Source organism: Anomaloglossus baeobatrachus, chromosome 12, assembly GCF_048569485.1.
Source record: "Anomaloglossus baeobatrachus isolate aAnoBae1 chromosome 12, aAnoBae1.hap1, whole genome shotgun sequence".
Classification (NCBI taxonomy): domain Eukaryota; kingdom Metazoa; phylum Chordata; class Amphibia; order Anura; family Aromobatidae; genus Anomaloglossus; species Anomaloglossus baeobatrachus.
This window is the reverse complement of record NC_134364.1, coordinates 63,656,462-63,669,755: the sequence shown is the minus strand read 5'-3', so window position 1 is coordinate 63,669,755 and position 13,294 is coordinate 63,656,462. Positions and strand designations below refer to the sequence as shown.

Below are 13,294 nucleotides of genomic sequence, written 5' to 3'. Positions count from 1 at the left end.
TGACAGACAGATGGACCTTTGGTTGAAATCTGTCTATGAAGCTATCGGCGCGTCGTTTGCTCCAGCATTCGCGGCCGTGTGGGCACTCCAAGCTATTTCAGCTGGTCTGGCACAGGTGGACTCTATCATACGTCCAGCAGTGCCGCAAGTGGAGTCATTAACTTCGCAAATGTCTGCGTTTGCGACCTATGCTATCAATGCTGTCCTGGACTCTACGAGCCGTACCTCAATGGCGTCTGCCAACTCTGTGGTTTTGCGCAGAGCCTTGTGGTTAAAGGAATGGAAAGCGGATTCTGCTTCCAAAAAAGGTTTAACCAGCTTGCCACTATCTGTAGACAGACTGTTTGGTGAGCAATTGGCTGAAATCATTAAACAGTCCAAGGGTAAAGACTCCTCCTTACCCCAGCCCAGATCAAGCAAACCTCAACAAAGGAGGTGGCAGTCGAGGTTTCGGTCCTTTCGAGGCTCCGGCAAGGCCCAATTCTCCTCGTCCAAAGGGACTCAGAAGGAGCAAAGGGGCTCAGATTCCTGGCGGGCTCACTCACGCCCCAAGAAAGCAACCAAAGGAACCGCTTCCAAGGCGGCTGCCTCATGACTTTCGGCCTCCTCCCTCCGCATCCTCGGTCGGTGGCAGGCTCTCCCGCTTTTGCGACATTTGGCTGCCACAGGTCAAGGACCGGTGGGTAACAGACATTTTGTCTCACGGGTACAGGATAGAGTTCAGTTCTCGTCCTCCGCCTCGGTTCTTCAGAACTTCCCCACATCCCGACCGAGCAGATGCCCTTCTGCAGGCGGTGGGCTCACTAAGAGCAGAAGGAGTGGTGATCCCTGTTCCTCTTCAGGAACAAGGGCAAGGTTTTTACTCCAATCTCTTTGTGGTTCCAAAAAAGGACGGCTTGTTCCGTCCTGTTCTGGACCTAAAGCTGCTCAACAAGCATGTGAACGCCAGGCGGTTCCGGATGGAATCCCTCCGCTCCGTCATTGCCTCAATGTCTCAAGGAGATTTCCTTGCATCAATAGACATCAAAGATGCTTCTCTCCACGTGCCGATTGCTACAGAGCACCAACGTTTTCTACGTTTCGTGATAGGACACGAACATCTCCAGTTCGTAGCTCTGCCATTTGGTCTGGCGACAGCACCACGGGTTTTCACCAAGGTCATGGCGGCAGTGGTAGCAGTCTTGCACTCCCAGGGACACTCGGTGATCCCTTACTTGGACGATCTACTTGTCAAAGCACCCTCTCAAGAGGCATGCCAACACAGCCTGAATGTTGCGCTGGAGACTCTCCAGACTTTCGGGTGGATCGTCAACTTTTCAAAGTCAAATCTGTCACCGACTCAATCACTAACGTATCTTGGCATGGAGTTTCATACTCTCTCAGCGATAGTGAAGCTTCCGCTGGACAAGCAGCGGTCACTACAGACAGGGGTACAGTCTCTCCTTCATGGTCAGTCGCACTCCTTAAGGCGCCTCATGCACTTCCTAGGGAAGATGGTGGCAGCAATGGAGGCAGTCCCGTTTGCGCAGTTTCATCTGCGCCCACTTCAATGGGACATTCTCCGCCAATGGGACGGGAAGTCAACTTCCCTGGACAGGAAAGTCTCCCTTTCCCAGACGGCCAAGGACTCTCTGCAATGGTGGCTTCTTCCCACCTCATTATCACAGGGAAGATCATTCCTACCCCCATCCTGGGCAGTGGTCACGACAGACGCCAGTCTGTCAGGGTGGGGAGCAGTTTTTCTCCACCACAGGGCTCAAGGGACGTGGACTCAGCAGGAGTCCACCCTTCAGATCAATGTTCTGGAAATCAGGGCAGTGTATCTTGCCCTACTAGCCTTCCAGCAGTGGCTGGAAGGAAAGCAGATCCGAATTCAGTCGGACAACTCCACAGCGGTGGCATACATCAACCACCAAGGAGGGACACGCAGTCGGCAAGCCTTCCAGGAAGTCCGGCGGATTCTGTTATGGGTGGAGGACAGAGCATCCACCATATCAGCGGTTCACATTCCGGGCGTAGAAAACTGGGAAGCAGACTTCCTCAGTCGCCAGGGTATGGACGCAGGGGAATGGTCCCTTCACCCGGACGTGTTTCAGGAAATCTGTCGCCGCTGGGGGGTGCCGGACGTCGACCTAATGGCGTCTCGGCACAACAACAAGGTCCCGACCTTCATAGCGCGGTCTCGCGATCAAAGAGCTCTGGCGGCAGACGCCTTAGTGCAAGATTGGTCGCAGTTCCGGCTCCCTTATGTGTTCCCACCTCTGGCACTCTTGCCCAGAGTGCTACGCAAGATCAGATCCGATTGCAGCCGCGTCATACTCGTCGCCCCAGACTGGCCGAGGAGGTCGTGGTACCCGGATCTGTGGCATCTCACGGTCGGCCAACCGTGGACACTACCAGACCGACCAGACTTACTGTCCCAAGGGCCGTTTTTCCATCGGAATTCTGCGGCCCTGAACCTGACTGTGTGGCCATTGAGTCCTGGATCCTAGCGTCTTCAGGATTATCCCAAGGAGTCGTTGCCACCATGAGACAGGCTAGGAAGTCCACTTCTGCTAAGATCTACCACAGAACGTGGAGGATTTTCTTATCCTGGTGCTCTGCACAAGGAGTATCCCCCTGGCCATTCGCGTTACCTACTTTTCTTTCCTTCCTGCAATCTGGGTTGGAAAAGGGCTTGTCGCTCGGCTCCCTTAAAGGGCAAGTCTCGGCACTATCCGTGTTTTTTCAGAAGCGTCTAGCACGACTTTCTCAGGTGCGCACGTTCCTGCAGGGGGTTTGTCATATCGTCCCTCCGTACAGGCGGCCGTTAGATCCATGGGATCTAAACAGGGTACTAGTTGCTCTCCAGAAACCGCCCTTCGAGCCTCTGAAGGATGTTTCACTTTCTCGTCTCTCACAGAAAGTGGCCTTTCTAGTGGCGGTCACGTCTCTTCGGAGAGTGTCTGAGCTAGCAGCGCTGTCATCCAAGGCTCCCTTCCTGGTGTTCCACCAGGACAAGGTAGTGCTGCGCCCCATTCAGGAGTTTCTCCCTAAGGTGGTATCCTCTTTTCATCTTAATCAGGATATCTCCTTGCCTTCCTTTTGTCCTCATCCAGTTCATCGGTATGAAAAGGATTTACATTTGTTAGATCTGGTGAGAGCACTCAGAATCTACATTTCCCGCACGGCGCCCCTGCGCCGCTCGGATGCACTCTTTGTCCTTGTCGCTGGTAAGCGCAAAGGGTCGCAGGCTTCCAAAGCCACCCTGGCTCGATGGATCAAAGAACCAATTCTTGAAGCCTACCGTTCTGCTGGGCTTCCGGTTCCGTCAGGGCTGAAGGCCCACTCAACCAGAGCCGTGGGTGCGTCCTGGGCATTACGACACCAGGCTACGGCTCAACAGGTGTGCCAGGCAGCTACCTGGTCGAGTCTGCACACTTTCACCAAACATTATCAGGTGCATACCTATGCTTCGGCGGACGCCAGCCTAGGTAGAAGAGTCCTGCAGGCGGCAGTGACCTCCCCGTAGGGGAAGGCTGTCTTGCAGCTCTAACATGATTAACATGAGGTATTTCTTTACCCACCCAGGGACTGCTTTTGGACGTCCCAATCGTCTGGGTCTCCCAATGGAGCGCCGAAGAAGAAGGGAATTTTGTTACTTACCGTAAATTCCTTTTCTTCTAGCTCCTATTGGGAGACCCAGCACCCGCCCTGTTGTCCTTCGGGATTGTTGGTTTTTTTCGGGTACACATGTTGTTCATGTTCAACGGTTTTCAGTTCTCCGATGTTACTTCGGAGTGAATTTGTTTAAACCAGTTATTGGCTTTCCTCCTTCTTGCTTTAGCACTAAAACTGAGCAGCCCGTGATCCCACGGGGGGTGTATAGCCAGAAGGGGAGGGGCCTTACACTTTTTAGTGTAATGCTTTGTGTGGCCTCCGGAGGCAGTGCTATACACCCCAATCGTCTGGGTCTCCCAATAGGAGCTAGAAGAAAAGGAATTTACGGTAAGTAACAAAATTCCCTTCTTCTTATAGTTCCGACATGGGAGACCCAGCACCCTCCCTGTTGCCTGTTGGCAGTTTTTTTGTTCCGTGTGTTTCACCGGCTGTTGTTAGTAGACAGAGTTCCGGTCTTTCCGAGTTTTACTCTATCTCTACTTATGGGTGGATGTCCTCCTTCAGCTTTTGCACTGAACTGGGTAGATTGTCATCCAGGGGGTGTATATAGCCCGGAGGGAGGAGCTACACGTTTGAGTGTAGTACTTTGTGTGTCCTCCGAAGGCAGAAGCTATACACCCATGGTTTGGGTCTCCCATGTCGGAACTATAAGAAAAAGAATTTACGGTAAGTAAACAAAATTCTCTTTTTTTTTGTTTTATTTTGTTGGTGTTTTTTTGCATTAAATAAAGTAAATTTTCACACTGGTCACAAAGTTGTTTTTTTTGTTTTTTATTTAATTTATACTTCCTGTTCTTTCAGGAAGGGTTTTCAGTAGGCTGATTATCAGCAGAGTCAGTATGACAGTGACAGGTAACTTTATACACAGCTGGCACCACAGGATCCACCATTCACAATAGGTGATATCACAGCTCACCTCCTCCTGTACAATGCCTCTATATACAGTAGATCACACAGGATACACCATTCACAATTGGTGATCTCACAGCTCACCTCCTCCCTTCACAATGACCTTTGCACACGCTCATTAGATGCTTCTATCCAAAGGGTCAGAGTCAGTCTATGCTGCTAAAATTCATGTGACTACCTGAAACAGGAAGGTAGTAAAAAAAAACAGTGACCAGTGTGAAAATTGCAAGATTCTTCATACAGCTTGATTAAAAAAAATGCTTTTTAACCCCCAAAACCTGATTTCTTCATCGTTCCTTATGGGAGACCCAGACCATGGGTGTATAGCTTCTGCCTCCGGAGGACACACAAAGTACTACACTCAAACGTGTAGCTCCTCCCTCCTAGCATATACACCTCCTGGTAGCCAGTCCTAGCCAGTTTCAATGCTTTGTGTTCAGGAGGTCACACACACACATGCATTCTCTGATTTTTGATTTTTTGGATTTCAAAGATTTGGAAGAAAAGCGGGTCCAATCTGGACTCCCGGCATGTCCCTTCTCACCCCACTGTGTCGGCGGTGCTGTTAAGGTTGATTTTACAAGGCTGGAGCCTTACATGCCGCGCTCCTTCACCATCCCCTGGGGCTCTGGCTTGAAGTGGGAGCCATCACGGTTCTCACTGCTTTGCAGGAGACCGGTCTCCATCCGCAGCCCTTTTCAGGATCCTGCCGGACGGAGCGTTTAACCCCCCCCCCCCCAGGGACCTGGCACCTGCGTCTCACAAGCTAAGTATTAAGACGTTTTTACCACAGAAAGTGGTCTTTCCAGGGGTCCCTTGTACTTTATTTATTGGGGGGAGTGTGTTATATGACTGTGGTAACATTGCCGGCCGGTTCTCCAGTTTTCACTGGAGAACCGCGCCGATGGTGCCTGCACGCTGGCCGCATGTTTAAATCTAGGCCCCGGCTTCGCCTGAGGCCTAGTTTCGGTTTCACTGCCTCTGCATGTCAGTCATGCAGAGGGACAGTGTGGCTCCGCCCAGCGGCTGTGCAGCACAGGGAACGGACACTCCTCACTGAGGAAAGATTCCCTCCCCTGTATACCTCATTTGCCCGCTCTCAGAGTAGGCCCCGCCCCCTCTCCTCGCTCCGGTCGCCATTTTCTCAGCGTTCTCAATGTCTGCATAGGCACAGAGATACCACATTGTGACAAATGGGGGCCTGGGCTGGGGGACTGGAGGGCACAGAAATGTATGTTAAACGGTCTGGCAAGCCACAACCTCCAGTTGTGCAGCTGCTTATATTCTCTGTTTATATACTCTGCTGGGGGTCATTCTGGAGATGCATTCCCTCACAGAGCCCCTACTTCTGCAGCATGTCTCACATCAGAGCAAGGCTGCAAGGCTGTTCTTAATATGCACTGCATGTAGACTCGTACTGCCAGTACTGAGCACATAAACACAGTGGTCCCTCAGCCTGGAGGCTCATCAGTGGTCCCTCCAGCTGCTCCGGTGGTGCTGAGCATGCATTAGCCCCCTTCTCAGGGCGCTTCTGCTGCTACGGCTCGCTCAGCAAAGCTCTCAGAGGACTCTTCATCTGGTCTCAGACCCCGTCCTCCTAAAATGGAGACGCAGGGTCCCCTGTCCTTCCCCGTCCCGCAGCTCTGATTCACGAGCTGACTCACTGGACGAGGAGGATGTCTTTACTGGGGGCTCGGACGCTACTTAATGTACCATTGATCTGTCCGAAGGTGATGCAAATGCTAATGATTTGATTGCGTGCATTATATTTGTACTGGACCTCAATCCGCCTGTATCAGGGGAGTATCCCCCTCTGGCAGAAAGGCATCAGTATACCTTAAAGAGAACAAGGAGTGTGTTCCTTAACCACTCCAGTTTTCAGCCCACTGTGACCAAGCCCAGAGCCTGTCCTGACAGACGCTCCCAAAGCGTGGTTCTGATGACTGTTTCCCCCTTCCACCAGAGGTGGTCAAGGAGTGGGCTCATTCACCAAGGGTGGTCCCTCCGGTGTCTAGTATTTCAGCCCGGATAGTTGTATCAGTGGCTGACGGCACCTCTCTAAGGATCCCACTGTACATTGATTCTGTACTGGACCTCAATCCGCCAGTATCAGAGGAGCAACCCTGTCTGGCAAAAAGGCACCAGTTTACCTTGCCTAAGAGAACAAGGAGTGTGTTCCTTAACCACTCCAGTTTTCAGGCCACTGTGACCAAGCCCAGGGCCTGTCCTGACAAACACTTCCCAAAGCGTGGTTCTGATGACCGTTTTCCCTTTCCACCAGAAGTGGTCAAGGAGTGGGCTCATTCACCAAAGGTGGTCCCTCCGGTGTTTAGACTCTCAGCCCGGACCGTTGTATCAGTGGCTGATGGCTCCTCACTTACGGCTTTGCTGTCCGCCAGGTTGTCCTTCTGGCCAAATCTGTATGGAGGCGGCAGGGGCCTCGTTCTCCCCAGCTTTTGCAGCAGTGCGGTTTTCAGAGCCATCTCTGCTTCTCTAGAGGAGATGCATTCCCTCACAGGGACTCTTTGCCCGAAATGGTTGCCTTAACTTCCAGACTTCAGTCTTTTCATCCTATGCCATGTCTGCCATGCTGGAGACTCTCACCGCACTGCGGTGGCCTCGGCTAATTTCCTCGCTATCCGCAGGCTCCTGTGGAAGTGGAAGGCGGATGCTTATAAAGAAGTTCCTTGCTGGGCTCCCTTTTGCTGGGACCAGACTATTCGGGAATAACTGGATGAAATTATTAAGGAAGCTCTTGGCGGGAAGAGTTCTTCCATGCCACAAACCTAAACCAGGAAACCTGTCCAGGGCAGGAATCAGTCGAGGTTTTGTTCTTTTCGTTCCTCCATCTGATCGTTCTCTAAGCCCTCGGCCTCGTCCACTGGCTCAGCCAAGGATCGTAAACCCAAATGGCGCACGAGAAGACCGCAGGAGATGCTGCCACTAAGTCAGCCTCCTCCTGGCTATCTGGCCACGCCAGCAACGTCCTTGGTCGGTGGCAGGCTCTCCCACTTTGGCGACGTATGGTTTTAACACGTCTCCGATCAGTGGGTGCGGGATACCATCTCCCACGGCTACAGGATAGAATTCTATCCAGCCCGCCAAACAGATTTTTTCTGTCAACTCCCCCCTGCTCCAAGGCCGCCGCCTTCTCACAGGCTGTGGCATTCTTGCAGGCCACTGGAATAATTGTACCGGTTCCCGACTGGGAACGGTTCTGAGATTTCTGCTTAAATCTATTCCTAGTACCCGAAGAGGGCGGTGCCTTCCGACCTGGATCTCAAGCTTCTCAAGCATGTTCAGGTGCGGCATTTTCGCATGGAGTCTCTGCGATCAATCAATGACCCAAGGAGATTCCCTAGCATCCATCGACATCAGAGATGCCTATCTGCATGTGCCAATCGCAGTTTCACACCAGCGTTGGCTACGTTTTGCAATCAGAGTGGTCCAATTCGTGGCTCTTCCCTCGGGATTAGCCACGGCCCCTCGAGTATTCTCAAGGTCGGGGCAGCTGTGATTGCGGTCCTGCACCTCTAGGGGTTGGCAGTGATCCTTTTGTCCTGGACAGCCTTCTAGTCTGGGCTTCATCCAGTGCAGACTGTTAGCGGAGTGCCTCGCTCACTCTCGCCACTCTAACCAATTCGGGTGGTTTGTCATTCTGTCCAAGCCCACTCTGACTTCGACCCAGAAGTTCACATACCCAGGGACGCAATTCGAGACTCTGTCGGCACTTGTGAAGCTGCCCTTAGTCAAACAGCAGTCCCTCCGCTGGCGGTCGATGTCGTTCCATCAGGCACCTAATACAGGTGCTGGATCAGATGGTGGTGTCAGTGGAAGCGATTCCCTTGCCCAGTTCCATCTGCGTCCTCTGCGGCTGGATATTTTCCGCTGTTGGAACAAGCGGACTTCCTCCTTCCACGGAGTGGTGGCTTCGCCACAGACCAGGGGCTCGTTTCAGTGGTGGCTTCGGCCCCTCTGTCTCAGGGACGCTCCTTCCTGGCTCCGTCCCGGGTGATCCTCACCAAGATGCTAGTCTATCCGGCTGAGGAGCAGTATAGCTCCACCATGGAGCGCAGGGCACTTGGACTCTGTCCGAATCAGCCCTCTGGATCAATGTGCTGGAAATCAGAGCTGTGTTTCTAGCTCTCTAAGCCTTTCACCATCTGTTGGCGGCCAGGCACATTCGAGTCCAGTCAGACAACGCTACAGCGTTTGCCTACATCAACCTCCAGGGCGGGACACTCAGCCGCCTGGCAATGTTGGAGGTTCATCGCATTCTTCAGTGGACGGAGGACTCCTAGTCCACCATATCCGCAGCCCACATCCCAGACGTGGAAAACTAGGAGGCAGATTGTCTCAGCCGTCAAACCGTGGCTCCACGATCCTCAGGTTTTTGCGGCAGACGCACTGGTTCAAGTTTGGTCCCAGCTTCGTCTGTCTTACGTGTTTCACCCTCTAGCTCTTGCCCAGAGTCCTGCGCAAGATCAGAAAGGAGGGCCGTCGGGTCATTCTCATTACTCCAGAGTGACCCAGGCAAGCTTGGTACCCTGACCTGCTCCGTCTGTCCGTAGAGGTGCCATGGCATCTCCCGGACTGTCCAGACCTTCTCTCACGAGGTCCGTCTTTCCGCCAGAACCTGCGGCTCTCAGATTGACGGCGTGGCGTTTGAGTCATGGATCTTGACGACTTCTGGTATCCCTCCTGAAGTCATCTCCACTATGACTCGAGCTCAGAAGTATCCTTTGGCCTTTTGGCCTTGCCGACCCCCCTGTCCCTTCTACAGTCCGGTCTGCAGCTAGGACTATCCCTCAATTCCCTTAAGGGACAGGTCTCGGCTCTGTCAGTGTTGTGCCAGCGGCGTATCGCCCGGCTGGCCCAGGTGCGCTCCTTCATGCAGGGCGCATCTCATATCATTCCACCTTACCGGCGGCCTTTGGAGCCCTGGGACCTTAATTCGGTCCTCACGGCTTCCGGAAACCCCCCTTTGAGCCTCTTAGGGAGGTTTCTTTGTTTAGTCTTTCACAGAAAGTGGTCTTTCTAGTGGCCATAACTTCCCTCAAGAGAGTCTCTGTTTTGGCTGCACTCTCTTCGGAGTCCCCCCTTCATCAAGACAAGGTGGTTCTCCGTCCGACTCCGGACTTTCTCCCTAAGGTGGTTGCTGCTTCCACCTTAACCGGGGCATTTTCCCTGCCTTCCTTTTGTCCGGCTCCTGTTCATCGCTTTGAAAGGGCGTTGCATACTCTGGATCTGGTGCGGGCGCTCCGGATCTATGTGTCTCGCACCGCTGTTCTTAGGCGGTGCACCTCTCTTTTGTGCTGACCGCTGGTCAGCGTAAGGGCCTCTCGGCATTTAAGCCGACCCTGGCTCGTTGGTTTAGGTCGGCCATTTCCGATTCCTACCAGTGTACTCAAGTGCCTCTCCCGTCGGGGATCAAGGCACACTTGACCAGAGCTGTCGGTGCCTCTTAGGCTTTCAGGCCCAGACTACGGCTCAGCAGGTCTGTCAGACTGCCACTTGGACTAGTCTGCATACCTTTTCGAAGCACTACCAAGTGCATGCTCTTGCTTCGGCAGATGCGAGCTTGGGCAGACGCATCCTTCAGGCGGCTGTCGCCCATTTGTGAAGTTAGGTTTCGCCTACTTCTCAGTTTTTCTGTTTATTCCCACCCATGGACTGGTTTAGAACGTCCCATGGTCTGGGTCTCCCATAAGGAACGATGAAGAAAAAGAGAATTTTGTTACTTACCGTAAATTCTTTTTCTTATAGTTCCGACATGGGAGACCCAGCACCCTCCCTGTTGCCTGTTGGCAGGTTTTCTTGTTCCGTGTGTTATCACCAGCTGTTGTTGTAGACAGAGGTTCCGGGTTTTGCTCTGTCTCTTCTTGTGGGTGGATGTCCTCCTTCAGCTTTTGCACTAAACTGGCTAGGACTGGCTACCAGGGGGTGTATATGCTAGGAGGGAGGAGCTACACGTTTGAGTGTAGTACTTTGTGTGTCCTCCGGAGGCAGAAGCTATACACCCATGGTCTGGGTCTCCCATGTCGGAACTATAAGAAAAAGAATTTACGGTAAGTAACAAAATTCTCTTTATTTAAAGCTGTGGTCATTTTTTGGTGATGTCCCCTTTTAATGGTTGGTTTAGACAGAACTCTACGAATACAGAGCGATCGGTGCAGTGATAAGTTTTTGTGCCCGTAGATTACGGTTGTCCTTGGCAGCACATCTCCTAATTGTATGGGATCGTGCGCTGCCGAAAAAGGAAGATTTTAATGTTGCCCTAAGTGTTGAATGATAAACCTTGTGTCTTGCAGATGTGGCTGCCTGAGAGAATTTTCCCAGAGAATATTCTGTCGTGGGGCTCCGCCATTTGTTATTTTAAACATGGAACAGTGGAGGTCGGAAGACCTGGCTTATGTCCCGTACTACCTGGACTTATCCGACCATAAGTAAGTAATGATCGTGAGCTCTGTATTTGGTGCCCATTGACCCATTGCACCCCCTCTCCATTCCACCTAACTGTCAAGAGATTAGAGAAGTAGGATCTTCCCCTTTAAGACATTTATAGTACAATCTTTGGATATGCAGGCTTCATCTCTTCAGTTGTCTCTGAGCTAGGAAGTGGGAATTAGCTGCTATGGTGCCTTTTATACTCCGCACATACTGAGATGGGGCGCTCCTATTTTTGTGGAATACTTCTCTAGTACCAGAAGCTGCATGGAGGACATTATACGGCCGTACTGAGCATGGTAACTGTGAATCCAGCACTGGAGTGAGATAAAATAGGTACTTGAAGCATCATCATCTCTCTGTAGCACTCTAGCAGTATCTCTTTGCACTCCCATTTCTATTCAGCAGATGCAGAAACCCTATGCAAAAACATTATACAGCAGTGTAACTGTGAATACAGCACAGTCTCTTGTTTCCTCTAAAAAATATCTCTTTCCATTCCTATCTCTATGAAGCACATATTAGAAAGCAGAAGCTGCATGTAAAACATTGTACAGTACTGCGCAGTGTAGCTGTGTATCCAGTTCTGGGGTGAGATGAAACACATACTTGAAATAGCATTGCCTCTCTGTATCTTTCTAGCAGCATCTCTTTCCACTCCCATCTGTAAGCAACACTTCAGTAAGCAGAAGCCACATGGAAACCAATATAAAGCAACACCGAGCAGTGTAGCCGTGTATCCAGCACTGTCCTGAAATAAAATACATGCATACATTCTCGCTAGCAGTATCTCTCCACTGGCATCAGTAGTCAGGAAACAGAAGGTCTATGCAAAATCATTATACAGCCGTCTGAGCGGTGTAAATGTGAATCCAGCACTTAAGTGAGAAAAAAAACCTGTACAGTGCCTTGCGAAAGTATTCAGCTCCTTTGATGAATTTTTTTACCTTTTTCCCACATTTCAGGCTTCAAACATAAAGATAAAAAAAATTATGGTGAAGAATCAACATGTGGGACACAATTGTGAAGTTGAACAAAATTTATTGCTTATTTTAAACTTTTATAAAAAATAATAAACTGAAAATTGGGGCGTGCAATATTATTCATCCCCTTTAAGTTAATACTTTGTAGCCCCACCTTTTGCTGTGATTACAGCTGCAGTCGCTTGGGGTATGTGTTTATCAGTTTTGCACATCGAGAGACTGAAATTCTTGCCTATTCTTCTTTGCAAACAGCTGGAGCTGAGTGAGGTTGGATGGAGAGTGTTTGTGAACAGCAGTTTTCAGCTCTTTCCACAGATTCTCGATTGGATTCAGGTCTGGACTGTGACTTGGGCCATTCTAACACCTGGATACGTTTATTTGTGAACCATTCCATTGTAGAGTTTGCTTTATGTTTGGGATCATTGTCTTTTTGGAAGACAAATCTCCGTCCCAGTCTCAGGTCTTTTGCAGTCTCCAACAGGTTTTCTTCAAGAATGGTCCTGTATTAGGCTCCATCCATCTTCCCATCAATTTTAACCATCTTCCCTGTCTTTGCTGAAAAAAAGCAGGCCCAAACCATGATGCTGCCACCACCATGTTTGACAGTGGGGAGGGTGTTCAGGGTGATGAACTGTGTTGCTTTTACGCCAAACATATCTTTTGGCATTGTGTCCAAATAGTTAGATTTTTTGTTTCATCTGACCAGAGCACCTTCTTCCACATGTTTGGTGTGTCTCCCAGGTGGCTTGTGGCAAACTTTAAATGACACTTTTTATGGATATCTTTTGAGAAATGGCTTTCTCCTTTCCATTCTTCCATAAAGGCAAGATATGTACAGTGTACGACTGATTGTTGTCCTATGGACAGACTCTCCCACCTCAGCTGTAGATCTCTGCAGTTCATCCAGAGTGATCATGGGCCTCTTGGCTGCTTCTCTGATAAGTCTTCTCCTTGTTTAAGATGAAAGTTTGGATGGACGGTCGGGTCTTGGTAGATTTGCAGTGGTATGATACTCCTTCCATTTCAATATGATCGCTTGCACAGTGCTCCTTGAGATGTTTAAAGTTGTGGAAATCTTTTTGTAACCAAATCTGACTTTAAACTTCTCTACAACAGTATCACGGACCTGCCTGTTGTGTTCCTTGGTTTTCATGATGCTCTTTGTACTTTAAACAGAACACTGAGACTATCACAGCAGGTGCATTTATACAGAGACTAGATTACACACAGGGGCTTATATTTCTTTTTCGCTCCTAATTGGGAGACCCAGACAATTGGGTGTATAGCTATTGCCT

General features: G+C 50.6%; 1 protein-coding gene across 2 annotated transcripts in view; it reads left to right on the top strand.

Annotated features, from left to right (window-relative positions):
* DORIP1 (dopamine receptor interacting protein 1) overlaps positions 1 to 13,294 on the top strand; it is a 37,971-nt gene that overhangs the window by 17,615 nt on the left and 7,062 nt on the right. For both annotated transcript variants that reach the window (XM_075331094.1, XM_075331093.1), the window contains one exon: positions 10,881 to 11,015. In XM_075331094.1, coding sequence (XP_075187209.1) covers positions 10,881 to 11,015 — 135 coding nt within the window. The remainder of the gene's footprint in view (positions 1 to 10,880; positions 11,016 to 13,294) is intronic.